At 42.0% G+C, this 27,870-nt stretch overlaps 4 protein-coding genes across 10 annotated transcripts in view; 2 read left to right on the top strand and 2 right to left on the bottom strand.

Annotated features, from left to right (window-relative positions):
• Positions 1–5,430, bottom strand: part of LOC146509157 (uncharacterized) — a 12,537-nt gene extending 7,107 nt beyond the window's left edge. For 2 of the 4 annotated variants that reach the window (XR_014876688.1, XM_085176369.1), the window contains exons 1-4: positions 3,727–4,007; positions 3,515–3,649; positions 1,595–1,694; positions 60–434 (exon numbers count right to left, since the gene is read on the bottom strand). Coding sequence is in view for 3 of the 4 variants with exons in the window: in XM_085176369.1 (XP_085032495.1) it covers positions 60–434; positions 1,595–1,694; positions 3,515–3,649; positions 3,727–3,888 (772 nt within the window). In the remaining variant the exon portion in view is untranslated. Of the gene's footprint in view, positions 1–59; positions 435–1,594; positions 1,695–3,514; positions 3,650–3,726; positions 4,008–4,581 lie in introns of those variants that run through there. The other 2 variants (XM_085176370.1, XM_085176371.1) reach the window with 2 other exon arrangements.
• A 1,984-nt stretch (positions 5,431–7,414) lies between these two features.
• On the bottom strand, positions 7,415–14,491 carry LOC146509158 (methyltransferase-like protein 27). Of its 2 annotated transcripts, XM_085176398.1 has the most exons (7): positions 14,383–14,491; positions 13,973–14,091; positions 12,821–12,958; positions 11,265–11,393; positions 10,743–10,878; positions 9,789–9,881; positions 7,415–7,827 (listed from the first exon to the last, which is right to left on the bottom strand). In XM_085176398.1, the coding sequence occupies exons 3-7, from the start codon at positions 12,935–12,937 to the stop codon at positions 7,589–7,591; spliced, it is 714 nt and encodes a 237-aa protein (XP_085032524.1). In that variant the 5' UTR covers positions 12,938–12,958; positions 13,973–14,091; positions 14,383–14,491; the 3' UTR covers positions 7,415–7,588. The 2 variants fall into 2 exon arrangements, with proteins under 2 accessions (XP_085032524.1, XP_085032523.1); XM_085176397.1 differs by lacking the exons at positions 13,973–14,091; positions 14,383–14,491 and having other exon boundaries at positions 12,821–13,219.
• Positions 14,492–15,421: 930 nt separating this feature from the next.
• On the top strand, positions 15,422–18,853 carry LOC146509159 (methyltransferase-like protein 27). Of its 2 annotated transcripts, none has more exons than XM_085176393.1 (6): positions 15,422–15,771; positions 16,057–16,189; positions 16,509–16,698; positions 17,901–18,036; positions 18,120–18,212; positions 18,356–18,853. In XM_085176393.1, exons 2-6 carry the CDS (start codon positions 16,101–16,103, stop codon positions 18,598–18,600), a joined length of 753 nt encoding a protein of 250 aa, XP_085032519.1. In that variant the 5' UTR covers positions 15,422–15,771; positions 16,057–16,100; the 3' UTR covers positions 18,601–18,853. The 2 variants fall into 2 exon arrangements, with proteins under 2 accessions (XP_085032519.1, XP_085032520.1); XM_085176394.1 differs by having other exon boundaries at positions 15,443–15,771; positions 16,570–16,698.
• A 610-nt stretch (positions 18,854–19,463) lies between these two features.
• LOC146509160 (methyltransferase-like protein 27) lies at positions 19,464–22,948 on the top strand. Of its 2 annotated transcripts, none has more exons than XM_085176391.1 (6): positions 19,464–19,820; positions 20,106–20,238; positions 20,558–20,747; positions 21,948–22,083; positions 22,167–22,259; positions 22,391–22,948. In XM_085176391.1, exons 2-6 carry the CDS (start codon positions 20,150–20,152, stop codon positions 22,633–22,635), a joined length of 753 nt encoding a protein of 250 aa, XP_085032517.1. In that variant the 5' UTR covers positions 19,464–19,820; positions 20,106–20,149; the 3' UTR covers positions 22,636–22,948. The 2 variants fall into 2 exon arrangements, with proteins under 2 accessions (XP_085032517.1, XP_085032518.1); XM_085176392.1 differs by having other exon boundaries at positions 19,486–19,820; positions 20,619–20,747; positions 22,391–22,938.
• Positions 22,949–27,870: the final 4,922 nt, after the last annotated feature.

Here is a 27,870-nt window from a genome sequence, read left to right on the forward strand (position 1 = left end):
GTTTCATTGAACGCTCATTTATGTTTTTTATTATTAATGTCAGGAAATTTTTCTCTCACCATCAACTCTGACAGTCACTCCTGTCTGGTTAGTAAAATGTCCTTTAACATGATCAGCTTCCATCCTGAAGCGAAAGCTTGCGTTGTCTCCCTGCTGAACATCTCTGATCTGTAAAGTGCAGTTTGTCTTCTTGTCTCCCAGATATTGATAACGACGATTGTTGTTTGCTGAGTTACTGTCATACACAGATAGAGTGGGGCCCTGACAGATCCCATGGTTCTTACACCAGCGCACTCTGACGATCTTTAGAGGAACTTCTCTCCGACCATCACTGAAAGACTTCAGAGGTGTGAAGGTGCAGGGGAGGGTGACAGTGGATCCTCTGACAGCACAGGTAGACGTGAAAGGATAGATCACAGTTTGACCCACAGCACCTGGAAACAGATGGTATAGAAGTAATTATATGTTCACACTATAACTACTGACGCACTAACACATGCTGAAGCCCACCGTAACATCCTGCAAGTGTTCCAAGGAACACAACACGTATTAAACATGCAAACCATCATTTCACTCGCTGGGCCCACGTCCTCATTTTAGGTTTGACAGTGTTTGAGTAGGTAAAGGTGATGCTTGGACATGAATTGAGCTGCGATTTGGGGAAGGCCTCCAAGGATGGAGGGTGGGGCACGTAAACGAGAATGAACAGCTTGCAGAACTGGGGAAACCTCTGTAGATGACAACAGGAAGGAGCGTGTTTAGAGGCGTGGTCCTGCTCCTGAAATTCTGACACATAACCTCCAACGAATAAAGCTCACATGTTCTTTGCATGGTTCACTGTTAAGGTAGCGGGCCACTGACAGTGCCATCTAGTGGTCGCTATGACACTGAAAGGCCTACACGAGGACGTCAGGCCATGTAGTTTATCGAGTATGGAGGGCGCTGAGCTGAGGATGTTCAAACCATGGACTTATTATTGTACACCAACAAAAAACATCTATAAGAAATAAAGTAAAATTAAATATTGAAGCAGTTACTCAGCTACTGAAAGCTTTAAACAATCGTGTGTTACGTTAGGATTGTGCCACGAAGAGTTTATGATATTGTGTAATATTGTGTTAAAGTCAACTTTCTTCAACCTCTTTTGACTGAGATTCATTTATAGATATTTCTTTAAAAATGTACTTTTGTTACTTATTATTAGTAAATATCTCCAATGTGACTGAATGTAAACATTTCTGCAAAGAAGAGTTTTGTGAATTCCTGCAGAGTGAAGTAAGACTCGCTGACAGCTGGGTGACACAACACTTATTAGGCTCAGGCAGCAGCTACTTTGTCACATTTGTCCCAGTAAGTTTAAACTGTTTTTTTTTTTTCCATTAATAAATGAAATGTTTAAAAAAAGCAAATATGTTTTATAGCAGTGCAGCCAGCGTCATCATTTCAGCAAAAAGAGAAAAACAGTGAGGTCATAAATTGTTTTACACTAATAAATGTGCTCGGACGCCCTTCTGCTTTCTTCTTTCCTGTTCCTGTGACAGTGTCGTCTTTCTCTGGACGTTAAAAACGAATGAAAGCATCACTTCAGTCTCACCTGTCAGGAGGAACATGAAGCTCCACAGAGTCTTTTCAGTGCAAACTGCCATTCTCAGTCCTCTGCTGACGTCCTTCAGTTTAACCTTCTGCTGCTTCTGCTGGAGCGAGAGACAGAGAGAGATGGCTAACAAGCAGTTGTCTGGTGGTGTTTGTGACTGAAAGTGACATTGGGACAAACTTCCTTTTATTTCAGCAACTCTTTTCTCTTTGACTCTGTTTTGTAAAGTTGCTAACTCCCTCTTTTAAAGTAACTTCCTTTCTTACAAAACGCTGTCACTGTTTTTAACGTAATCTCTAAAAACAGTTACAGTGTGAAGAAACTCCCATCGTGCAGCAGTAAGAGGTGTTTTCTTTCCACTGTTGAACCTGTGGTGGAGGTTGGAGAAACATCAGTGACCAGGTTATGTTGGCGTTGCCCCCACTGATGGAAACACTTTGTCCTAGTTTGTGTGGAAATAAAGATACACTTTAGGACTTAGGTAAAGGTAAAAGGTGTAAATAGTAGGTGAAGCACACAAACCTCGATAAAGTTGGATCCTTCTGTTAGAGGTGAGATGGGAGTCTGGGGCAAGCCTGTTGTAGCCGTCGCATTGAAATGTAATTATTATGTGATTGCAATGTTCAAAATTTAGTGTTTAATCTGGATTCATGTTGTGTTGTCGCCACCTACTGGTGGACCTGAGTGTGGTGCTTTGTGGTGCGCATGCTTTGGCGTGATGCTCAATTAAGAGCAAATGTCACCAGAGACTGAAGGCTCGAGCCAGAAAGAGAAGGCTGGCTTGTGTAAAAGGTGGAAATATAGAAGATATGGACTACAACTGCTCATGAATGTTCAGTAGAAAGGCGCACACGGTATGTTGGTGCATTTACTTTGTGTGTATGTTTTATTTGAGTTGTAATTTTTTGTTCTGCTGATGTAATATCCGTGTTTTTCATTGATCATTTCACCAGTTTTTCACGGTGTTTGCTGGTGAAAAGAAGATTAAAATACTGGCTGAACATCAGTTGGAGCATGGCCCTTTATTCTACTTCGAACATGAAAAACCTTCAGGAGCAGTTACACTGTTGTACACTCAGAAAAATAAAGGTGCCAACTGGAACCAAAAGTGGTTCTTTAGACTGATGCCATAGAAGAACCTTTTTTGGTGCCACAAAGAACCTTTCAAACAATGGTTCTTTGAAGAACCATTTCTTTCAGTGGTTCATTGAAGAACCTTTAAAGGTGCCCCAAAGAACCATTTCTTGATGGTTCTTTAGGGCACCTTTAAAGGTTCTTCAATGGTTTTTCTTAGAACCTTTTTAAAAATGGTTCTTTAAAGAACCATTGTTTGAAAGGTCCTTCAAATGGTTCTTTAAAAAAAACATTTTAAATCTTTCAAAATAAAATGTATCATAAATTGAATTTGAGTAGGGTAAAATAAATACGAGCACAGCATAGACATATATTAATGGTTTATTGTCATTTTGTAGTTACCAAAAGACAAAAAGGCATTTTAACCCTAAGCACAACATCACTACTAATACATGTCACATATTAGTGTTTTAAACAGTAATAATTAAATATATTTGCTATACTATAAATAAATATATATAAATACTATATCTACAGATAACACAACAATTAATACATGTATTGTTTAATTAATAAAACATCAGAAAGTGATAAGAACACATTAGAAACAGCAATAGCTTCATAACAGACCAATAAATCAACACATTTTCACCAGCAGATGCTTGCATGTTCAGTCAAAACATTTCAACAACAAGTTTGTGATTAAATTGATCAATGAACTTCAGCCTTACGCTATGTAATGTACGTTTTATGTTGGACTCATGGTCCTTTGTTAGTCCAGTTTAGGATGATGTCTCTGACATGTGTATCATATCAAATATATGTCATATCAAAACAAGCCCACACCTGCAGTTGTTTCAGTTTTTCACTGGTGTTCCCTGTCAGCTGGTCAACCTCACTCAGGTGGACATCCATATCAGCCAACCAAACGACAAGCTCCTCCCTTTGTGCTTCAAATCCCTCCCACTCTGAGACAAGGAGCTGAAAGAGAGAGAAAAGAGTAAATTATAAAGAAGAGAGAAAAGTGAAACCCTCCTCAGAAGGTCTGACTCGCATACCTGCAGTTGACCTGTGATGGACTCCTGTTTGGTGTTCACGTCATCCCTCGCCGATCCCAACAGCCGAGTCTGCAGGATGCCCTGGAAGAGCTGAGTTAATGTTCGACTCCTCCTGGTCAGGCTCTCCCCTCTCGCCTCTGAACACAGAAACACAAATTGCATCTGAAGCAGGAGGTGCAGATTTTTTTTGCTATTCTTTTCTAAATCCAGGCTAGATCACGTGGAGGTATTTGGAAAACTTTTTTGGCCAGCGGACGACTGTTGTCTTGCAGAAAGTCAAATCAAACCTATGCGATACGCAATCAATTCACAAGAACACATTATAAAAAAATAAGTCCAGTTCTTGCCTGATTTCAAGTGAATTCTGCATCAAAACAGGGCGACAGACGTCAAACGAGTGTTTGCAGCAAATGTGAGCACAAAGCCTCACTTTGTACAAGCCTGCTATTAAAGTTCTCCTCTATGCAGACGACTTTCCTGTTTTCAAGGCACAACTTGGATCTGCTGTACGAATCTTATGGATACACACTAAATGAAACAATAGTGTGTATGACTCCAGATTCTGATCCCTCATCATAATATGGTCCCAACATAGCAACAGCAATAAAGCAAATGTTGAGGCTTCAAAATACAAAGTCCATAAACCAATGGCTGACATGGGTTTTATCATAAGGGTGATAAATATACAGATTTCAGTCTGTCTTAGAGATTTGATGTTCATTTACCTGCAGATGCACTATACGTGCTGCTCCATGGTTTTTCACAACATTTTGCACATCACTATTTAATACAGGAAGTAGGTGAACTAAAACAAGTCATCTTTCTTTGTGAGAGGACAATATTAATGAAACAAACCTCAATGACATCATAGGGATCCCTAAATATGCTCCTGCTGCTTCTCTTCCTCCTCATCCTAAGCTTCCTTCTCCTTGTCCTTGACTTCCATCCAATTGTAATTCAACCTAATTGTGTTTCTCCCCCCCCCTCTTCCTCATTTTGTTGGAGCTGTGAACACAATTAATGTGAATCTGGATTAATTTGTGCAAACAAGAAAAATCTACAGCTTTTTGGTCAGAGGTGGTCTTGTGATCTAAGCCGGGTAGAGTAGATTTATGTGTTGATGCTACCTGCTTCAGCTCTGGCTGCTGAGTGATATTTACACCCTGGCTGGATTACAAACTTTAACCATGTGCTGAACTTTGGCCCAGCGTTGATACCTCTTGTTAGTATAATGACCTCTTCTTAGCTTGTATGTATGATGTATGATGGTGGATAAATGAAATATACAAAAAAAAAAATTAACTATATTACAAAAGAACATCTATCTTGGAAACATCAAATGACCAGAGCATAACTTGTCAACTAGTCCGAAAATAAGTTATACAGGAACAGTCAAAGACACACCTTCTCATGTCACATTTCTATATAATTAGATTAGACAATAAAGAGTTATCCAATCTAATTATTCATTCAAAACACTTATGCATAGCTCTATTTTATACAGCTCTTACAGAATTCAAAGTACAGGTTCATGTGAGTATTTAATGTACGGCTCAGAGATCACGCCACAACAGGCTTCAGGCGCCATTTTAGTGACTTTAACAATATATTAAATTTTAATTTCGGTCTAGCTGACATTAGGTTATGTACGCATCACGCAATTGAACCACATATTTTAGAAGCCAAAGGTTCAAATTAGCTGGGAGCACCTTCACTTAATTATAACAGTGGTTTTGTTAGGAAAACAATTGCGCTGACGTCAACGGCTAACGTATCTAGCTAATCGCTACTGTTAGCAAAACATTGACAGCAAGCTAGAATGACGAGTAACAAAAACAAAACAGTAATAAGGTTTTAGTGAAAATGTTTTACCTTTTCCAACAGTCCCAGAATCCAGAGCTTCAAAGTCCAGCAGGTACTGAAGACTGTTCTCCTTTTCGCTGTCACCGTCCGTGAGAAAGAGTTTTTTTTTTCCCGAAAGGTCAAGGCCCGCCGCTCGCGCACTCTGTTTGCGCATGCGCATCCCAACGACTGACCCCCTGCGTCCGTTCACGGGAGGTTATAGTATGACGTGTGCTGACGTCACTCTCTCTCCCTGTCATTTATTTGGCTCGAAACACATATTAACAAATTGCTCAGTGATGAACAACTACTCAGATCATTTACCTAAGCAGTGCGCTTTGTCAAAACGAAGTGTGTGTTCATTACACTGACATTCTGTTCTGCAATTGTTATTTACTTGTATTTTATAATTTGACTTTACATACTGCTGGGTGGTTTGTAAAGTTTACAATAACTAGTATTATCATTATGCTATATTTTCAAAAATATATAATAATCTCAAAAGTAATGCCTTGGAGTAGAAAATAGTAATGCTTTATTAAAATTTAAAACTAAAGTACAGTATTTGAATGTGTGTATTGTGTCTACTGTTTGTTAACTCACCATATTCATAATGGGTTTGCGGGGTTAGGGGTGTGTGTGTGTGTGTGTGGGGGGGGGGGGGGTTAGGGTCTTTAGGCTCCCCCCGCCACCAGTATATTTTTAAGCAAATATTTCTAACTTTTATTTGAATATTCAGTTTCCTACCATCTTCTCAAAAAGGGTAATTGCCAGGTAACCCGCCCTCCCCCTTCACACACACATACACACAAAGAAAACACACAGTATAATTCGCAGCCTCGTTATAGTGAATAATTATTTATACCATTTACACCATCAAACTTAGATTGCTAAGGATGAAGAACCTTTTGTTCTTTAAAGAACCATTTGTAATAGCTGAAGAACCATCCACAAAATAAAAAGGTTCTTTGACGTATGATGGTTATTTAAAGAACCATGAAGACATCTGAAGAACCATTTAAGAACCATAATTTTTCTGAGTGTAGGTTGTAAACCTGAGCACAGGAGAGGAACACACATTGTAACCTGTGTGTAACATATTGTATTATTTAAATAAGTTTAGCCTGTTACTGTTAGTGTCTTGTAGCAAAGGTTTTCCTTAGGGATTATTAAAGTATTCTGATAACATCCTACAATGAGTTGAAACATTAACTTGTTATTTATTTCTGCTTAAAACAGATTATTAATGGTTACAAAATATTATTTGGTTTTTGTATGTACCTGTTTTCAGTGATATCAACTTTAATAGTTGTTAATAGTTAACACTATGTGTTAACAGACCTCTCTGCATTGAATCATATCTGTTATTAACCTGTCTCTCTTCCACAGCATGTCTTTATCCTGTCTTCCTTCTCTCACCCCAACCAATCACAGCAGATGGCCCCGCCCCTCCATGAGCCTGGTTCTGCTCGAGGTTTCTTCCTGTTAAAAGGGAGTTTTTCCTTCCCACTGTCGCCAAAGTGCTCATTTCCTCTGTGGAATATTTTGCTTACAGTATACAACACCTTGACACAACTGTTATTGTGATTTGGTGCTGTATAAATAAAACTTAGTTGAATTGAATTCCTGCTACTTCTGGTTTCTACTGGTTTAGCTACTTGATGCTGTGCTCTTGAAGCAGATATGTTTAAGGGCCCTGTTAAAGGTAAAAATAGTGACAGTGTGCTAATGCTGAGTGTTGACCAGAGACAATGTAAGAGAGAGACATTAAAAACTCGTGAGCTGAAATCGACTGAAGAATTCTAAAACATAAGCAAAACATCGAGTGGAAGAAATAAAAACTCAGTAAACTTTGAGCTTTGTTGTTTATGTGCTGACCACTGAAATAAAGGTTTACATAGATAACGTCACCATCACCAACAAACAACAATAACCATTCAAGGCACCCTGTACTCTAACGCTAACGACAGCACAAGCTCGACGAATGTGTAAGCTCACATTTTTGGCTCCACTCCTAATTTTACAGCTTATTAAGAGACTTCCTGTACAGGTACATGGTTCCCTGGAGGAATTCCTCTCTGTTCTCATCCTGGCTTTTATCATTATAAACATCCATCATGTATCTGTGCATCTGTTTGGTATCGACAGGGCTCCACAGGCCCTCCTCCTCTATCAGCTGCAGTTCACGCTCCATAGATGTTTTGTATTTGTTTCCAGACTCGGACTTTGGGTCCACTCTGGACATGCAGACGTAGCCCCCTGAAGGAGAAAAAAACAACAAAACCAGAACAATTTATGACCTTTTTCGTTTTTTTGAAAAACAAAACGTTTGCTTCACACATATACATATATATATATTAGGGGTGCAACGATACACAAAATTCACGGTTCGGTTCGATACTTTGGTGTCACGGTTCGATATTTTTTCGCTACAAAAAAAATGTTCATGCCTTTTTAATTTGTCATTTATTAAAATTATAAATATATATTTTAACTCAAAAGTACAGTTTTTAAATTTAATGTTGCTGAAACAACAAAGTAATAAATAATAAATCTATCTGATGGTGGAACCACTCATCCTGGGAAAAGAGAGTTTATTACAGAGAAATGGCTCTTTCCAAAATAAAAGCTCTACTATACGCTTCTTCTGGGCTATATTCTCAGCAGCATATTAAACATATCAGGTCCCCATAAGGAGAATCATGTGCTAATGGCTGTCTAAATGACTCGGGTAAAGTTTGTAGCATGCCTGCTTGTTGTTTTTGTCTGCTTCCACTTGTCTTTGCACTAGGATGATGTCGGAGTAAATGTGCAGTCATATTCGTTGTGTTCCCACTAGTGCTGTCAGCGTTAATCTGAAATGACGTTAACGCCACAACACGGTAAATCTCCGTTAACGAGCTACCGCGGATCGCCCCGTGCGAGGGGCTGGACGGCCAACAGGTTAACGAGCTAACTGCGCTAACACCCTAGTTCCCACCCGTGTAATTGAGCATTGCTGGCACATCCGACATACTGTTTTACTTTAGTCCATGACGCGCTTACCTTCAGGGTCATACTTCACATGAAAACCAAAATAGTTCCAAACGCCAGATCTGAATGAGGGTGGGGGAGGTTCAATTTGCCATGTTGCAACCAGCTTAGCTTCTGTCTCGCTAGCTTGCGCTGCGCTCAGTGAATCTGCGTTCGACTACTCCGCCTAGGCTGCACTGTCGAGCACAGATCCACTGAGCGCTCAACACAGACAGCATCGTCAGAAGGAAAGTTGATAAAATAAATTAAAAATTTTGTATTGTTCGATACATATGCGTACTGAACCGAAAGCACTGTATCGAACGGTTCAATATCGATACGAGTATTGTTGCACCCCTTTTATATATTTATATATATATATATATATATATATATATATATTTATATATATATATATATATATATATATATATATATATATATATATATCCTTAGCAGGTGTGTGGTGGTCTGTCTAAAAATCTCCAAAAGTTGATTCTGTTCATCTGGACGTAGCGTTTCGTGGGAGAAACATTTCGTCACTCATCCAGGTGACTTCTTCAGTCTCAGCTGACTGCAGGTTTCCCCAAACTTATAAACACATTTGCATAATGACTGAAACCAGCCCACTGAAGGAACAATGGGCTGGGAGGAACGCTGGTTTGAGGGCGGAGCCAAGGAGGCCATTTACGTGAAAAGGGAAAGACCATCTCTGAATCGAGGAGGTGGCCTAAGGGTACATCTGTCACCATCTTACAGTGCTGTGATTGCAGCCATTCCCCAACTCTCTGTGAATGGTACTCATGGCCATTGATCAGTGGTCACGAGAATTTGCATATTAAAGGAACTGACCTCCCAGCCCATTGTTCCTTCACTGGGCTGGTTTCAGTCATTATGCAAATGTGTTTATAAGATTGGAAACCTGCAGTCAGCTGAGACTGAAGAAGTCACCTGATGATGATGAAACGTTTCTCCCACTGAAAACATCCAGATGAACAGAATAAACTTTTGGAGATTTACCTACCTGGATGATTGAGATGCATCAAGACATCTTCTAAAAATCACATCACAGCATTGATTATGTTATTATTGAAAGCTAAAGAAGAGTCTGAGTTCATCACATCAGATAAATGGTTTTAGATTAAATGGAAAAAAAATATCTCACTCAGATTAACATCAGTTTGTTTGTTTGAAAGTTGGTTGGTTACCTGGTTTAGTAGCTTTGCAGAGCTCCCTGATAACGCTGATCGGCACGTAATCATCACGTAAAGCACCAGTAATGATCACCACATCAAACCCACCTGAAAGCAGAAGCAGACCAGGAGGGAGAGGAGTTAGTAAAAGGAGTTACTTAGAGTTGTTAGTTACAGAGGAGTTAGTTACAGAGGAGTTAGTTACAGAGGAGTTAGTTGTTTTGGGGTGAAAAGGTGGCATTGTCACGTTGTGGGTTTTTTCTACGTTTTGGTTCCTCTTTTGTTTTGCACTTCTTTCTCGTGTAATGTTCTCGTGTTCCTTCCTCTATCGTGTCTTTGCAGTAGAGCCTCCTGTGTTCCTCTGTAAGTGTTTTTAGTTTTAATCTTCATCTCATGGATAGTTTCCTGTTTTACTCTGTGAGGTTTTTTCATGTCTTGTTTTTGCTTTTACTGTTCGTCTTCCCTCCTTTTTCTTCTGTTTTTGATCCGTGATGCGCTGCAGTTTCAGACCATTATTGACATAAATATATTTTGAGCATCTAACTAATCAATATCCTCAATAAAAGTATTTTTTATATTTATAAAATTAAATAGGTAGCAAAAGTTTTGACTACATCAGCATTAGCACCGCCCCCTGACTTTGACGGGTGGGGTTGACAGATAAAATAAATTCATGTTGAGCTGTAGCCAATGAATGATCAAATACTTAATAGTTAAGTAATTAACTATCTTTTAAAGTAAAAATAAATAATAATTTAAGTTATTAATGAACAATTTCATTACTTATGTATTAATTTAGTGTTTTTTATTTTGGCACTTTCAGTCCCCCATATCCTATAAAACCTCAGGTGTTGTTATTCTCAATTGTGTTGTTTTACTATCAGCTGGCGGTGCTGTCTTCTTGTCTGTGGTGCTAATGTGTCTGTCGGGTTATCTGCTTTGTTAGCTCAGAGTGTGAGTGTGATGTACCAGTCTGTGCAGGCAGTGGGTCTGTTCCCAGTAAGGCCAGTTTGAGCTCCCGATAAAGGCCACTCTTAGCAGCTTGTTCCAGCATGCCCTTACTACCATCCACTCCCACAAAGTGTTTGAAGCCGAGGTCAAACATCTAAATACAGAGAAAAGACGATCAGTTCTGAGCCTGCATGAACTCTGGATGTTCGTCTGAGGATGAATTTCACAGATTTTGAATAACTGCTGAAATTTCCCACTTTCAAAAAAAATCACATGTAAGACGGTAAGTTCATGTTTGCATTTACTATTTTACAAAACTGATTTGGGATTCATTAAAATGTTGTTTTTTCCATAATTAGATCAATCTGAACATGTCCTCACGTGTGATTCATAAAAATGTTGACCACAGTAAAACTTCCTGAATCCCATTTGTGACATCAGCATTTTAAACATCTATAGGTCTCAAATCAGCTCAGAGTGACGGCTCCTTCCAGTTATTGGAAGGTGCCAGCTTCCACAGTTTTCCAGTTATTGGTTCACCAGTTTTGCAGCCAGTCCAGATCCGCAGGCCACATCGAGAACCTGAGCGTCTCCACGATTTCCACAGAAGTGATCGTTCAGAAAATCTACGGCCAGCTGTGGTGCTCTGTACTCCATTGTCTCTGAATCCTGTCAACATAAAGCAGCGGAAAAAACAAAGCATTCTTATTGGCTGTTGGGATTTAGGCTGTCCAGGGCTGTTTTTGTCACACCCACATGTTTCAGATCAAACAAATGTGAACATTAGACATTTATTAGGGGAAAAACTTCCCAAATCTCCCTGCAATAATTGTCCCATAAATAATAACTAGTTGTGCCACACTTGGCGACAAGACCTGAAATCAAGTGTTTGTGTTATCCTGCAACGAGTCTTTCACGTGTCTGCGGAGGAGCTCTGCTCACTCTTCTTTACAGAATTATTTGAATTTCCAGAATTTCCGATTGTTTTCCAGCATGAGCAGCCTCTTTACGGCGATGCTTGCTTTTTTCTTGTGACCTCCTGTGACATCATAATCATCTTCATCAGTTTCCACGCGCTGCTCTCCTCCCTGAGTGTGTCCTGTCTTGCTCTCTTTCCTCTTTCCTGTGGGACAGATGTCGCTCTCCCTCACGTATCGCGTTTACATTTGGCACTCAGAGTGTCTCCACTAAACCAGATCTGATGGTGAATGTTCGGTGTTCATCGGGTCAGCTGCGCCACACAGAGTTCAGGTTTATAATGAATAATGAAACTCTCCTCTGGATCGATCCTCCGTCGTCGGGGCTTTGTAACGCACCATGTCCCCTCTGATGTTTTCAGAGAGAAATAAGATGCGCTTACACTTTATTATTTCGTTCAGGAGTTTCTGCCTCATGAAACGACCCGACTGCATCTTTTTATATAAACTGGCATTTTTATAAATGAATCATTACGCTGATTTGCTCCACTGCTGCGTCTCTTTGGTGAACTCTGGCAGCAGAGAACAGACTGCGACCTAATCTGGGCTCGATAGATGACGATGCCAGTTCTGAGCGCTCATTTTGTATTTAAAACTTTCTTAGATTAAATAATCTGCTCTTACAACGAATAAACTGAATATTTCATCTGGTTTATCGAAGAAAAAGAGCAGCTCACTCCGTCAGCTCCACACCTGTGAGTTTAGGGTTAGCGGGAGAAAATCTCAGGTCCAATCTGAAAGTTTTCGGGGTGTTGTGTCCACACATACGATTGCATTTGTTCTGTAGATGCATTTACCAGAAGCGCTAGAGGGCGCTAGTGAGTATGTTGTTCTGGTTGTGGTTTTTGAAGAAGAAAAAGAAAAATAAAGAAAGGAGTTATCTCCGGTAATCCTCTGTTCCTACCTGCGTGTGTGTGTAATGCCTGCTGAACTAACACCACACAACACGGTTTTTTGTTTTTTTGCTTGAGGTCAGGGCGGAAACATTCTGATTATTTGAGAAGAAACGGTAAGAACTGGTCTTCACTGCCAGACTGAGTCCAAAGACCAGTTAAAGCGCGTTTGATATTTATTTATCGGTTCACAGAGTCAGCCCAGGAGGCCTTTCTTTCTCCTCACCTGTTCGTACGTCTCAGCCCAGCTGTTGTAAAAATCCGTAGTCTGCTGCGAATCGAAGCCTTTGCAGGACTGAAACAAGAGCCTCATATCGTCCACAGTTCTTCTGGAGCCCGACATGATGAGGAGCTGAGCTCAGACCTGGAGAGAGTGCAGCAGACTCACTGACACGTAGAGACCCGACTAACCTGACTGTGCCCGCCCGACTCCACCCCAGAGAAAACTGCACCCACCCCATCATCCAATCATCTCCCAAACTACACAAGACAATAGACACTCAGGTTGAGTTCATTCTCCACCTCTCCTATATCTCTCCCCCCACCTGCAGAGTGAGCTCCTGTAGAGAGGAGACCACCTGCAAAGATATAACAACCTCCCCACCAGTTAGAGAGCCCCCTAGTTGGGCCGATGCACCAGAGGTCCCCTCCACTGGGGCTGAGCCCCCCTGCACCCACCCGCCCACAGCTCCGGTGACACAACAGCCAGGACCCAAGGAGGAACTCATTTCTTGGGGGGATGAGTCCGTCTACTGCGTTCTTCGTTTTTTTGTTAACTTTTATTCTTCTTTTGCAGATTTGTGTCTCTATTTTGTTGTTCAATGCTTTGTTGCTACAATGACAATAAAGATTCTGATTCTAATGATTGGAAAATTCCATATGTGAAAAAATAAAGAGCAAGTAGCTGCAAGCAACAAAGTCCAAGACTAAGAATTAATGGGAAGCCTAAAAGCAGTCACCAAGTAAAAGAAGTCCAACAACTTTTACACACCAAAGAGAAAACCCAGAGTCCCAGAATGCATCACAGCATGGCATCAAATCGACAGTTTTTCAGTGAGTCAACAACTTCATCACATGAGATGTAAGAAGAGCTTATTTTAACTCAGTTATTTATGGTCCTCGTGCTGCTGCAGTTATTAAAATAAATAAATCTTTCAAACTGTCTCAGCTGTTTGTAGCTACTGTTAGCTGTTAGCTGTGTTTTATGTTTATCGGGTAAATGAACAAGTAACAAATAATGATGTTTGTAACTTTTATTCATTTTAATTTAGTTCCTCTGATTTGCTTCTTCGTGTCTGTTTCTCACCTGAAAATCTGAAACACTACAAGCATCAAGCAAAGACTTTCCCTCCTCACAGCTGAACAGCTTCTGTCCTACCTGCTCCTCTCATGGCTGTGTTTGAACTGCACCGAGGCGTAGCTGACGTCCTCCACAGCTCGGCTGGTTTCCTGTTGGTGACTTTCTTCTTGGATGCTGCTGTAGATGTCATCAGGATGCTGAAAGCAGCCAGAAATACAGACGTGTGTAAAGCCATCACTGTCGAGCTCGATCCCTAACCGTATGAACCAATATCTTATGATCAACTATTATTATGTTTTTGACCATTAATTGCAAAGAACCATTAAAAGAAAACAACATCAAAAGGGCATCTGGGTTTAGGATCACAGTCACTGACAACCATTTAGATTTCACGTAGACGTAGACGGATCATAACCTCCCCCCTCTGTGCTCATTTAAGATGAAATATTCTACGAGAGTCCGAAATTATCTTTGAAATCATAACTCACCTTTGGCTCCGTCTCGCCTCCATCAGCTCTCTGATGCTCTGCTGCTGCCAGCTTCCTGTAACAATATGACTGTCATGTCAACAGGAACCAGAAGATCTATCAAAAATCATGAATGTAGAGAATCAAAGAGAAAGAAAGCGCGATGCTGAGAAAACTGGAGACATCAATTAAAAATGGCTTTTTTAAGACTGTAGCTTCACCGAATAACGTCTGAATCTAAGAGTGAAACTGTGTCTGTGTGTGTCTGTGTGTGTGTGTGTGTTGGTGTGTGTTTGTGTGTGTGTGTGTGTGTGCGTGTGCTTGTGTGTGTGTTTGTGTGTTTTTGTGTGTGTTTGTGTGTGTGTGTGTTTGTGTGTGTGTGTGTTTGTGTGTGTGTGTGTGTTTGTGTGTGTGCGTGTGTGTGTGTTTGTGCGTGTGCGTTTGTGCGTGTGTGTGTGTTTGTGTGTGTGTGTGTGTTTGTGTGTGTTTGTGTGTGTGTGTGTGTGTGTGTGTGTGTGTGTGTGTGTCAGAATTAAATGATGATTAAATGCCACAACACCAACTAAGGGAATTTCACCCCTAGGAGATGTAAAAATGTTGTGCACACAGATTGGTTCGGGTGTTAAACCTTTATTAAATATATTTTTGTTAACAAAACAAAAGGAGTGTGGAAGAGGAGCCACCACCTGAAAGGTCGTCGGTCACAAGAACATTAAAAACAATCAGACAAATATGGAAGGACACTCGGCACCAGGCTGGCTGCTCACAGTCACACAGCTACGAAGATTTACTCCCAGCTATACAATATGAAGGAACCACACACACCCTTTTAGAACAAAGAAAATAGCGAGCACACGAGCCAAATAGTGATCTACACTCCACAGGTGAACTGTCGCCTGCACCACTGATGGTCGTGATAACGATTAGTCCCGCGCAAACACGGCGCTCTCTGTGGCGGCTGCAGCAAGTCACCAAACAAGCTAACACAAATAGCATAGCGTGTTTCTGTTTAGACTCAAAGATGTTTGGAGGCTCGCGGTGACAAAATTATAACTTCCCCAAATGTGTTAAAGCAAAAGTAACGAGAGTAGAAAGTATAAATATTTGTAGGGAGGGAAAGTAAAAAGTACTCGCACAGATACCTGAAATACTTTTTCACGTCTTTCACGTCTGCTTATTACAAGACTGACGCTCTGCAGCTGCATTTTACCTGTTTCAGGTGCAGCAGGAGGGGGAGGAGCCAGTGATAACCTCGGGGTATGTTGAGGAAAAACTGCCAGCGAGCAGGTTTAGCACACAGAGTAACTCTGAGTTTTGTTGTTTCTGGAGCAGAAAACCTGGAGGATTAACAAACTCTGATCTTTAATTAAACCCGAGCGTCCCGAGAGCTTTCTGAGGAGGGCGAGTGAGGTTTGTGTGTTTGCTCTTTGGTTTCCTGATCACGTCCTGTAATTGCTAGTTGCTGTGTTCTTTGTGTCCACAGGCTTACAAATGCAGAAATGAGACAGGCTCGTTTTAAAAGTCTTCTCCCAACAACGTGGACAAAACGTGTTTATGGCAAACATATTTTGGATGACACAGATCGTAGTTTCAGCACGTTGTAGTTTGATAACCAGCTTCCCCAGCGCAAAGATCCTCCCTGATAATGTAACCTTCACGTCATAGTTCGGCTTCTTTCTCTTCTTCTTCGTGCAGGTTTGCAGCCACCATCATGTCAGAGTCCGGACGAAGCGCAGACGATGCGAGGGCCGCCTTTCAGTCCTGCAAAAGTTCTGATCCGAGAGACCGCGTTCAGTTTTACAGCTCCTGGGCCGACAACTACGAGAAGGTCGGTGTGAAGGACCAGAAATGTCTCTATTACTGAACAAGGCTTCCAGCCCACGCACCATCCTCTAAGGAGGGGGTCCAGTCACACACACACAAAATAATTTTTAACCAAATCGCGTCATTTCAAGGGCTCAACAGTAATTGGACAAATGAAATGACTGAAAATAAAAAGCTCATTTCTAACACTTGGTTGAAACCCTTTTGCTCCCAGCTGCTGATAAACATGCTAAAGATGCTCTCTGTCGGGACTTATTTCTCATCAGCTGGGTGGTTTGATTCACAGATCTTTATAAGCAACCGAAGACATTGTCCCGTTTTAGTTTAGGAGTGTCTGTGCTGCAGTCCACTGACAGGATGTTTGGTTTTGCTGATGTTGGACAGGATCACACCCTGATGAGCTACAGAGCACCACATCTGGCCGTCAGCTGTCTGTCTGAGCACTTCACTGGGAATCCTGAAAAAGCTCTGGTTCTGGATGTCGCCTGTGGGACCGGATGTGTTGCTAAACTGGTGAGAGCAGTTTCCTTCCAGCATTATGAGCCTTGGTCTAAGGTGACCCCCCCCCCCCCCCCCCCCCACTGAGCCTCAGCACTGTTTAAACCCCCAAAACAACAACAACTTTTTTAGACAAAAAACAGCTTGAAAAAGAAGAATAATGAACCTGGGAGATGGTTCAGTACAGAGCTAGAAAGTGTTTGTTACAATTACCATTTGGACTTTAAGTAAAAATGTTTGTTTATAACCTGTTTAAAGGCTTTAATCACAGCATCATGACCTAAATGTATTTAATGGGCGTCTAAGGAGCTTGGAAAGAAAAGCGTCTGGACTTCTTTAAGTTTCTTGAAGACGTTTCATCTGAGAAGCTTCTTCAGTTGGATGCAGTTGGTGGAGAGTCCCAGATTTATGCGCTATAGGAGTGTCCCTGAGAGGGTCATGGGCCCCCTATTGATCCTCTACCTCATAGGTGTCAAACTCTGGCCCGCGGGCCAAATTTGGCCCGCAGCCTAATTAAATTTGGCCCGCGAAGCCATACAAAATTACTATTAGAGCTGGCCTGCCAGTATTATACAGTGCATGTACTGCTAATACTACAATTCCCAGAATGCTCTGTTGGTGTTTTGGCGTGTCAGTCATGACAGGACCCATTAGCACCCTCTCCATAGTCATAGCAACCATGCAAATACTGCCATGCTACCTATCCCAAAATGGAACAAAGAAAGGCAGAAAACAGGAGCTTTCTGGACAGGTGGGAGAATATGATGAAAATCTGATAAATGATAAAATGATAAAATTTAATTCAGAAGGCATGTGTGCAATATTAAGTTATATATACGTTTATATAAGTTATATATATTGTTTAGTATTAAGTTTTGCTTGTTCCATATTCAGTTTTTCAGCAAAACTTGTTTGAGTCCATAAGAAAAGATTCCTAGTTATATTTGGAGGAAGATTTTTTTCCAATGAATATTAACGTTAGCCCGCGACTTTGATCCAGTTTTGAATTTTGGCCCACTGTGTATTTGAGTTTGACACCCCTGCTCTACCTAATCACACGAGCCGAGGTGTGAAAACGGGTGTGGGTCACAATCAGCAGAGGCCTTAGTCAAACCTCTAACATGACAGGAATGTGTGAATACGACGCGTCTGTGGAGCGAGAGCTGCAGCTGACAGGTCCAACCAGCACAAACGTCGGTTGTTTCTTGTGTATTTAGATGTTCGAGCTGGGCTTCAGGCACTTTGTGGGCGTGGACGGCAGTGAAGGCATGCTGCAGATAGCTGAAAAGACCGGCCTCTATCAGGACCTCAAACTGGTCTTACTGGGTCCACAGCCGCTACCTGTACAGACTGGTGCGACACATACACACCTACCACACATTCATAAATATAGCCCTGTTCTTCTCGTGCTAACTGAAGGGATTTCTCTCTTCCAGATGCGTTTGATGTGGTGACCATTGTTGGCGCTCTGGATGCTGGCTTTGTTCCAGTCAGTGCTGTCAGGGAGCTGTGCCAGGCCGCCAAACCAGGTAACTTTAGCATTTAGCTGAAGGATGTGCATTGTGCAGTCTGGCATCAGCAGCATGGTGGTGCAGCCGTGAGCACTTATGCCTCACATCAAGCACGTTCATGTAGCTCTGTAGCTGCTGTGATCTGAATGATTTGTGTTCAGGAGGCTTTGTCTGTATGGTGAGAGGGAACCACAGAGGAGCACCGGCAGAGAGTTACAAGAAGGACCTGGAGGCAGAGCTGCAACGGATGGAGGAGGAGGGACTGTGGAGTCGAGTAGCAATCCAGGAGGTGGACCGATACATGGAAGACCCGCATCTGAAAATCGAGAGAGATGGAAAGACCGAGGAGGAGGTCGTGTTCATCAGCGGGAAGGTTTATTTCTACAAGAAATCGGTCGGTCCATAGGGGCATGTGGTGCAGCTGAGTGGGAGGGGGAGCAGGTGGCTCTCACATCAGCTGCAGCTCTGCTGGTCAGTGACGTCATCACGGAGGACTTTTTAAATCTTTTTTGAACTGTATCAACGTAAACATGAGACTTCAGGTTTGATGAAGAGTGCATCGTCTCATAGTTCAGGAAAAGACGCTTAAACCACGTGTCACATGTTTTATTGGCTAAATAAACATTTACTCTGCTTCTCACATCACGAGAGGAACAAACCAAACATGTGTGTGCGTTTTGTTGCAGTTTCACCTTTTTTCAGCAGGTGTGTGTGTGTGTGTGTGTGTGTGTGTGTGTGTGTGTCAGAATTAAATGATGATTAAATGCCACAACACCATCTAAGAGAATTTCACCCCTAGGAGATGTAAAAATGTTGTGCACACAGATTGGTTCGGGTGTTAAACCTTTATTAAATATATTTTTGTTAACAAAACAAAAGGAGTGTGGAAGAGGAGCCACCACCTGAAAGGTCGTCGGTCACAAGAACATTAAAAACAATCAGACAAATATGGAAGGACACTCGGCACCAGGCTGGCTGCTCACAGTCACACAGCTACGAAGATTTACTCCCAGCTATACAATATGAAGGAACCACACACACCCTTTTAGAACAAAGAAAATAGCGAGCACACGAGCCAAATAGTGATCTACACTCCACAGGTGAACTGTCGCCTGCACCACTGATGGTCGTGATAACGATTAGTCCCGCGCAAACACGGCGCTCTCTGTGGCGGCTGCAGCAAGTCACCAAACAAGCTAACACAAATAGCATAGCGTGTTTCTGTTTAGACTCAAAGATGTTTGGAGGCTCGCGGTGACAAAATTATAACTTCCCCAAATGTGTTAAAGCAAAAGTAACGAGAGTAGAAAGTATAAATATTTGTAGGGAGGGAAAGTAAAAAGTACTCGCACAGATACCTGAAATACTTTTTCACGTCTTTCACGTCTGCTTATTACAAGACTGACGCTCTGCAGCTGCATTTTACCTGTTTCAGGTGCAGCAGGAGGGGGAGGAGCCAGTGATAACCTCGGGGTATGTTGAGGAAAAACTGCCAGCGAGCAGGTTTAGCACACAGAGTAACTCTGAGTTTTGTTGTTTCTGGAGCAGAAAACCTGGAGGATTAACAAACTCTGATTTTTCATTAAACCCGAGCGTCCCGAGAGCTTTCTGAGGAGGGCGAGTGAGGTTTGTGTGTTTGCTCTTTGGTTTCCTGATCACGTCCTGTAATTGCTAGTTGCTGTGTTCTTTGTGTCCACAGGCTTACAAATGCAGAAATGAGACAGGCTCGTTTTAAAAGTCTTCTCCCAACAACGTGGACAAAACGTGTTTATGGCAAACATATTTTGGATGACACAGATCGTAGTTTCAGCACGTTGTAGTTTGATAACCAGCTTCCCCAGTACAAAGATCCTCCCTGATAATGTAACCTTCACGTCAGAGTTCGGCTTCTTTCTCTTCTTCTTCGTGCAGGTTTGCAGCCACCATCATGTCAGAGTCCGGACGAAGCGCAGACGATGCGAGGGCCGCCTTTCAGTCCTGCAAAAGTTCTGATCCGAGAGACCGCGTTCAGTTTTACAGCTCCTGGGCCGACAACTACGAGAAGGTCGGTGTGAAGGACCAGAAATGTCTCTATTACTGAACAAGGCTTCCAGCCCACGCACCATCCTCTAAGGAGGGGGTCCAGTCACACACACACAAAATAATTTTTAACCAAATCGCGTCATTTCAAGGGCTCAACAGTAATTGGACAAATTAAATGACTGAAAATAAAAAGCTAATTTCTAACACTTGGTTGAAAACCTTTTGCTCCCAGCTGCTGATAAACATGCTAAAGATGCTCTCTGTCGGGACTTATTTCTCATCAGCTGGGTGGTTTGATTCACAGATCTTTATAAGCAACCGAAGACATTGTCCCGTTTTAGTTTAGGAGTGTCTGTGCTGCAGTCCACTGACAGGATGTTTGGTTTTGCTGATGTTGGACAGGATCACACCCTGATGAGCTACAGAGCACCACATCTGGCCGTCAGCTGTCTGTCTGAGCACTTCACTGGGAATCCTGAAAAAGCTCTGGTTCTGGATGTCGCCTGTGGGACCGGATGTGTTGCTAAACTGGTGAGAGCAGTTTCCTTCCAGCATTATGAGCCTTGGTCTAAGGTGACCCCCCCCCCCCCCCCCCCACTGAGCCTCAGCACTGTTTAAACCCCCAAAACAACAACAACTTTTTTAGACAAAAAACAGCTTGAAAAAGAAGAATAATGAATCTGGGAGATGGTTCAGTACAGAGCTAGAAAGTGTTTGTTACAATTACCATTTGGACTTTAAGTAAAAATGTTTGTTTATAACCTGTTTAAAGGCTTTAATCACAGCATCATGACCTAAATGTATTTAATGGGCGTCTAAGGAGCTCGGAAAGAAAAGCGTCTGGACTTCTTTAAGTTTCTTGAAGACGTTTCATCTGAGAAGCTTCTTCAGTTGGATGCAGTTGGTGGAGAGTCCCAGATTTATGCGCTATAGGAGTGTCCCTGAGAGGGTCATGGGCCCCCTATTGATCCTCTACCTCATAGGTGTCAAACTCTGGCCCGCGGGCCAAATTTGGCCCGCAGCCTAATTAAATTTGGCCTGCGAAGCCATACAAAATTACTATTAGAGCTGGCCTGCCAGTATTATACAGTGCATGAACTGCTAATACTACAATTCCCAGAATGCTCTGTTGGTGTTTTGGCGTGTCAGTCATGACAGGACCCATTAGCACCCTCTCCATAGTCATAGCAACCATGCAAATACTGCCATGCTACCTATCCCAAAATGGAAAAAAGAAAGGCAGAAAACAGGAGCTTTCTGGACAGGTGGGAGAATATGATGAAAATCTGATAAATGATAAAATGATAAAATTTAATTCAGAAGGCATGTGTGCAATATTAAGTTATATATACGTTTATATAAGTTATATATATTGTTTAGTATTAAGTTTTGCTTGTTCCATATTCAGTTTTTCAGCAAAACTTGTTTGAGTCCATAAGAAAAGATTCCTAGTTATATTTGGAGGAAGATTTTTTTCCAATGAATATTAACGTTAGCCCGCGACTTTGATCCAGTTTTGAATTTTGGCCCACTGTGTATTTGAGTTTGACACCCCTGCTCTACCTAATCACACGAGCCGAGGTGTGAAAACGGGTGTGGGTCACAATCAGCAGAGGCCTTAGTCAAACCTCTAACATGACAGGAATGTGTGAATACGACGCGTCTGTGGAGCGAGAGCTGCAGCTGACAGGTCCAACCAGCACAAACGTCGGTTGTTTCTTGTGTATTTAGATGTTCGAGCTGGGCTTCAGGCACTTTGTGGGCGTGGACGGCAGTGAAGGCATGCTGCAGATAGCTGAAAAGACCGGCCTCTATCAGGACCTCAAACTGGTCTTACTGGGTCCACAGCCGCTACCTGTACAGACTGGTGCGACACATACACACCTACCACACATTCATAAATATAGCCCTGTTCTTCTCGTGCTAACTGAAGGGATTTCTCTCTTCCAGATGCGTTTGATGTGGTGACCATTGTTGGCGCTCTGGATGCTGGCTTTGTTCCAGTCAGTGCTGTCAGGGAGCTGTGCCAGGCCGCCAAACCAGGTAACTTTAGCATTTAGCTGAAGGATGTGCATTGTGCAGTCTGGCATCAGCAGCATGGTGGTGCAGCCGTGAGCACTTATGCCTCACATCAAGCACGTTCATGTAGCTCTGTAGCTGCGATTTGTGTTCAGGAGGCTTTGTCTGTATGGTGAGAGGGAACCACAGAGGAGCACCGGCAGAGAGTTACAAGAAGGACCTGGAGGCAGAGCTGCAACGGATGGAGGAGGAGGGACTGTGGAGTCGAGTAGCAATCCAGGAGGTGGACCGATACATGGAAGACCCGCATCTGAAAGTCGAGAGAGATGGAAAGACCGAGGAGGAGGTCGTGTTCATCAGCGGGAAGGTTTATTTCTACAAGAAATCGGTCGGTCCATAGGGGCATGTGGTGCAGCTGAGTGGGAGGGGGAGCAGGTGGCTCTCACATCAGCTGCAGCTCTGCTGGTCAGTGACGTCATCACGGAGGACTTTTTAAATCTTTTTTGAACTGTATCAACGTAAACATGAGACTTCAGGTTTGATGAAGAGTGCATCGTCTCATAGCTCAGGAAAAGACGCTTAAACCACGTGTCACATGTTTTATTGGCTAAATAAACATTTACTCTGCTTCTCACATCACGAGAGGAACAAACCAAACATGTGTGTGCGTTTTGTTGCAGTTTCACCTTTTTTCAGCAGGTGTGTGTGTGTGTGTGTGTGTGTGTGTGTGTGTGTGTGTATGTCAGAATTAAATGATGATTAAATGCCACAACACCAACTAAGAGAATTTCACCCCTAGGAGATGTAAAAATGTTGTGCACACAGATCGGTTCGGGTGTTAAACCTTTATTAAATATATTTTTGTTAACAAAACAAAAGGAGTGTGGAAGAGGAGCCACCACCTGAAAGGTCGTCGGTCACAAGAACATTAAAAACAATCAGACAAATATGGAAGGACACTCGGCACCAGGCTGGCTGAAAATGAAGGTTTGAGACAAAGTACGAGAATTTTTAAAAACAATAAAGTTTGAATAAACTGAAACAGCTGAAGGTCTAATTAAACATTTCTTTGTTGTTGTTTCAGCCTTTTGTGTTTCCATTAAAATAAGGATTGAGATGTAAATTGTCCCAGGCCGCATCCTCGTCCTCCTCATCACTGATTGGTTTAGAGGAGGAACCGAGCTTGAACGCTCCTGTAACAGAATTATCATAATTATAATAATATTCAAATATCACTGAAGTTCTCAGGAAAAAAAGATTTGTGTGTAAAAACACCCAAAAAGCTGCTTTCAGTTCAGAGGACGACGCCGCAGTTTCCAACCGTTTCCATGGTTACTGACAGATGATGCAGCAGATGTGCTGGTTTGAAACGCACTTTAATAAAGAGGTACGGGAGACACGAAGAAGACACTCCTGACCTCATTTATCTCGCACTATCTCTTCAGTCTGTTTGCATCTGTAATAACATTTGAATAAGTCATCTTCACTTTAAATGACTGCGAGCATCAAATGGACGTCACACGTTACCCGAGGACCTTCTGATCGGCGTGGGAGGAGGAACATCACATTTATATCAGATGGAGAGTTTTGATGCTTCAGAGCTGAACAGCGCGTCGGCATCTTTGTGTCGGGTAAGTCACGAAGTTTTTGTTTCACATATTTTTTTGCAGAAGCTCGGGAATCAGATGATGATGTCACTAAAACCTGTAATAACTACAGTCGGAAAAAGTGTAAACAACAACATTTTAGTAAGTAGTAGTCACTTGTAGTTTCCTGTTGCGCTCTGAGCACTTTGAGGTTTTAATTTTGCTTTGTGATAATATTTAATTATGTCTTACTCGGACAGTATTTTACTTGTAAGCCTGTAATATTATAATTAGTACCATCGAGAAAGTCCAGCATTTTGTTCTGTTCAGATTAGACGCTGCTGATATTTTTGTTTTTGTGGTATGACTTGTCGTATTTACTCAACCAGGCGTGAAAGTTGAATGAAAATAATTTTTTCTGTGAGTCAGAATTTCATGTTGAGGATTCTTCTCTTTTAAAAAGATGAATCTCTGTGATTTATTTGATTTATTTTACAGTACTGTGAAATTCAACTATGTGCCAAATTGGAACTACAATATTGTTTTTTCTGTTCTCTAATGTTGTCGTTTAAAACAGCAAAATTAATAATAAATGATGAAGCACTTTTCAAAATATGAACAAAGAATTAAAAATCAAAGAAGCTTCAGGGCTCTGTTTACCAATGAAATTAATCTCATCGTGATTTTAAACATGTACACAAACAAACAAACAGTCTTCACTGTTCAGGAAAACATCAGATCACTAACTGGACCTTCCAGCTGTTCCACCGATGGGAGCTTTTATTAACTGCTGAAAACTGGAAACAAGCATTGATCCAAATTGTCTGTTGTTTTAGGATCCATGGAAGTCTATTTTAAACCTGTTGTTACTGACCTTGGTTTTAAGTTGGACAACCTAATCAGAGCAGTGGTGAAGTCCAGTTTTTATCATTTAAGGCGACTGGCACGAGTAAAATCTTTTCTTTCGAGGCAGCACCTTGAAACAGTGATCCATGCTTTTATTTCTTCCCGCCTGGACGACTGTAACTCACTTTATGTGGGGGTCAGTCAGTCGTTGCTCTCACGTCTGCAGCTGGTTCAACATGCGGCTGCACGACTCCTAACAGGAACTCGTAAAAGAGAGCATATAACCCCCGTGCTGGCCTCTCTGCACTGGCTGCCTGTGTCTTTTAGAGTTCATTTTAAACTTCTTATGTTTGTTTTTAAATGCCTTCACAGTCTTGCCCCGCCTTACCTCTCTGAGCTTCTTCGTCCCCACACACCCTGTCGGTCTCTCAGGTCAGCTGACCAGCTGCTCCTGGAGGAAGCTCAGAGGGGGCGGGGCCTTCTCTATCGTGGCTCCAACATTATGGAATAATTTGCCCGTGCACGTTAGAGAGGCGCCTTCACTGTCCACTTTTAAATCACGTCTTAAAACCCACTTTTATTCCTTGGCTTTTAACCTCGGCGAGACTTAGTTTCTCTTTTAATTGAAGTAGTTATTTAATTAATGATTTCACTCTTCTTTTATTTGGTTTTTACTTATATCTCATGTAATTTTATTTTACAGTTCCAATGTACAGCACTTTGTGTCAGCTGTGGTTGTTTTAAAGTGCTTTATAAATAAAGTTGATGATGATGATGAAATTTGACAGTCGAGGGATTTAAAACCAAGACTCACAGAGACAAGATACTAATGAGGTAGACTTTCCATTTAAAAGTATTGCTTAAGTATTGATGCAGTGCTGCTATGTTCAAACTGTTTGGGTATACATGTCTAAACCCAACTACACCTGGTTACAAAAGAGGAACAAGAAGACACAACACTCCTCCCAGAGAGGCAAATAAAGACCCTACGGCAGAGAAACAAACAGTTTACATTCAGGAAGTGAAACAGAGGAGCGTGAGGGAGCAGTGCTCAGTGTGCGGGACGTCCTCCAGCAACCTGAACCGACAGCATAATAATTAAAAGATGACTCAGGGTCGCAGTCAAAAGAAGGAAAGTTTAAGCCCAAACAGCTGATAGCTCAGCCCAACTCTCTCATTCTGAACCTCAAAGAGACACAAACAAGTCTGCCGTCTGAGAGCGAAGTGCTCTGATAGGACAACACGAAGTCACGAAGATGTGCTGAGGCCTGTATATTCAGGAAAAACGTTTAGCTGAGCATAAGTTTACTGGGAACCATTAAAGAGAGAAACACACGAAAAATCCAAAAATCAAACGGTTTAAAACGCATCGTCCAATCAAAACCTCTGTTGCTCATGAAGGTTTCCTCCTGTGTGAAGTGACCCCGAAGCAGCTGCATGGCAGTCATGATGAGAGCTTAGGAAAGGAGCTTGGATGCTTCCTTTATTCCCTCCTTTGGCAGCGAGAGTAAATAATGCTGTCGCACAGCTGATTAAAGCAGCTCTCATAATCAATCAATCAAATCAATCAAAATGTATTTATATAGCACATTTTAAAGACCGAAGTGCTTTCCAGTAAAACCATGATACAGATAAAAATCACAATATAAAATAATTACATAATCTAAATGCAAAGCCAGATGTAAATGACCCTAATTAGCCTTGAATGCAGGTTAAACAAATACGTTTTTAGACGTGATTTAAAAGACTGAATAGAATCTGATGCACGAATATGAAGAGGAAGAATATTCCATGACCTGGGTGCGGCAACGGCAAAGGCACGCCCTCCTCTGGTCTTCAGCCGCGGTTGCACTAAGAGCAGTTGGCCCGATGATCTGAGTGCTCTCTGAGGGCTAAACAGAGATCAGCTGGGTAATCAGGTGCCATATTGTTTAGGATTTTATAAGTAAACAATAAAGTTTTAAAATCAATTCATAAAGTTCTCCCATGTGTGAATGTTGATCTAAATAAACTCAATCAGGCAGTTTTGTGTTTGTAAATAAAGAAACATGGGTAAATATTCTAACACAGCACATCTACATGACTCCTGGTGTCTGAGGCTGACACAGCAGACGAACAGCGTGACAAGAATATTTGTGCTCGAGCTTCTTTATGTTCGCATCATATACGGTCGCAGCATTTTGTGTCTACAGGTATGTGCGACAGTAATGCTTTGACCTGGGGATGTGATCATGCACTGGTCATCACTGTTTGACTTGACTGGTAACTGAAGTATTGCACTGGAAATAAACTGGTTTATTTTTCCTTATCAAGGGTGTCAAACAGTTTGGCAGCAGCCTGCATGTATTTGAGGCCGAGGGACTGCAAACACAGAATAGAGAGTGTGTTAGTCCCCGTAGGGATATGACTCCTCTGCATTGAACCCATTCACCCAGTGAAGCAGTGGGCAGCCACCACTGCAGCGCCCGGGGAGCAGTGTGTAGGGACGGTACCTTGCTCAGGGGTACCTCAGGGTAGCTGTTCAGTGGAGTCGAACCCCCGACCTTCCGATCATGAGGTGACCACTCCACCTACTGACCTGCGCTATCCCCGCTCTGATGAGACATAAGTTTATCTTCCAGTCACCAGAAAGATGAAACAGTTTACCCAAACGTGCGTCACACTCAGTTTGTCTGTCCGCCACGCTGATCTGTGCCGTCGGCTCGACTGTCACCACACATCAAGGTTTCTGCTACAACCTCACTGACAGCAGGCGTAAACTTTATACTCTGTTTACCTGAAACTCTGGGGTTACTGCGCCCTGCCATGACTTCTCTCCAAACCAGATGTGAACACACGGAGACAGCATCGCCCCAGGCCGCAACTATTTCACCTCTTCCAAAAATTAAGGAGAACCGTTTCTGGAGATCCTGGTGGGTGTGGTCTGTGAGATGAACAATAGTCTCGTCTCTCATCTCAAAGTAGAAGCTGCAGGATTATAATCATCTCAGACTCCAGAACCAATATAGATGTAATAAACGAAGCTTCTTTCAGCTGCATCAGTGCATCAAAAACAAAATGTTTGCATTGTTAGTAGTTTTTTTTCCTCCTTTATGAGACAAAGCTGCTGAGAAGAGGCTGTGAGAGCGTTTCACTCATCTGTCACGCAGCAGTTTTACAGCCTCAGAAGAGCAATGCCTCTCCTGTTTGATCGATTTATTGAT

The sequence above is a fragment of the Neolamprologus multifasciatus genome, chromosome 11 (assembly GCF_963576455.1).
Source record: "Neolamprologus multifasciatus chromosome 11, fNeoMul1.2, whole genome shotgun sequence".
Classification (NCBI taxonomy): domain Eukaryota; kingdom Metazoa; phylum Chordata; class Actinopteri; order Cichliformes; family Cichlidae; genus Neolamprologus; species Neolamprologus multifasciatus.

What these genes read in the sequence shown, in the direction of transcription:
- LOC146509159 (XM_085176393.1), top strand. Translation starts at nt 16,101, where the DNA reads ATGCGAGGGCCGCCTTTCAGTCCTGCAAAAGTTCTGATCCGAGAGACC. An exon ending in GGGCCGACAACTACGAGAAG is followed by an intron (nt 16,190 to 16,508) that starts GTCGGTGTGAAG and finishes GTCCCGTTTTAG; the next exon opens with TTTAGGAGTGTCTGTGCTGC. An exon ending in GCCGCTACCTGTACAGACTG is followed by an intron (nt 18,037 to 18,119) that starts GTGCGACACATA and finishes TCTCTCTTCCAG; the next exon opens with ATGCGTTTGATGTGGTGACC.
- LOC146509160 (XM_085176391.1), top strand. Translation starts at nt 20,150, where the DNA reads ATGCGAGGGCCGCCTTTCAGTCCTGCAAAAGTTCTGATCCGAGAGACC. An exon ending in GGGCCGACAACTACGAGAAG is followed by an intron (nt 20,239 to 20,557) that starts GTCGGTGTGAAG and finishes GTCCCGTTTTAG; the next exon opens with TTTAGGAGTGTCTGTGCTGC. An exon ending in GCCGCTACCTGTACAGACTG is followed by an intron (nt 22,084 to 22,166) that starts GTGCGACACATA and finishes TCTCTCTTCCAG; the next exon opens with ATGCGTTTGATGTGGTGACC.
- LOC146509158 (XM_085176398.1), bottom strand. Translation starts at nt 12,937, where the DNA reads ATGTCGGGCTCCAGAAGAACTGTGGACGATATGAGGCTCTTGTTTCAG. An exon ending in CCCACTGCCTGCACAGACTG is followed by an intron (nt 9,882 to 10,742) that starts GTACATCACACT and finishes TTCTGCTTTCAG; the next exon opens with GTGGGTTTGATGTGGTGATC. An exon ending in CTGCAAAGCTACTAAACCAG is followed by an intron (nt 7,828 to 9,788) that starts GTAACCAACCAA and finishes TTTCTCCTTCAG; the next exon opens with GGGGCTACGTCTGCATGTCC.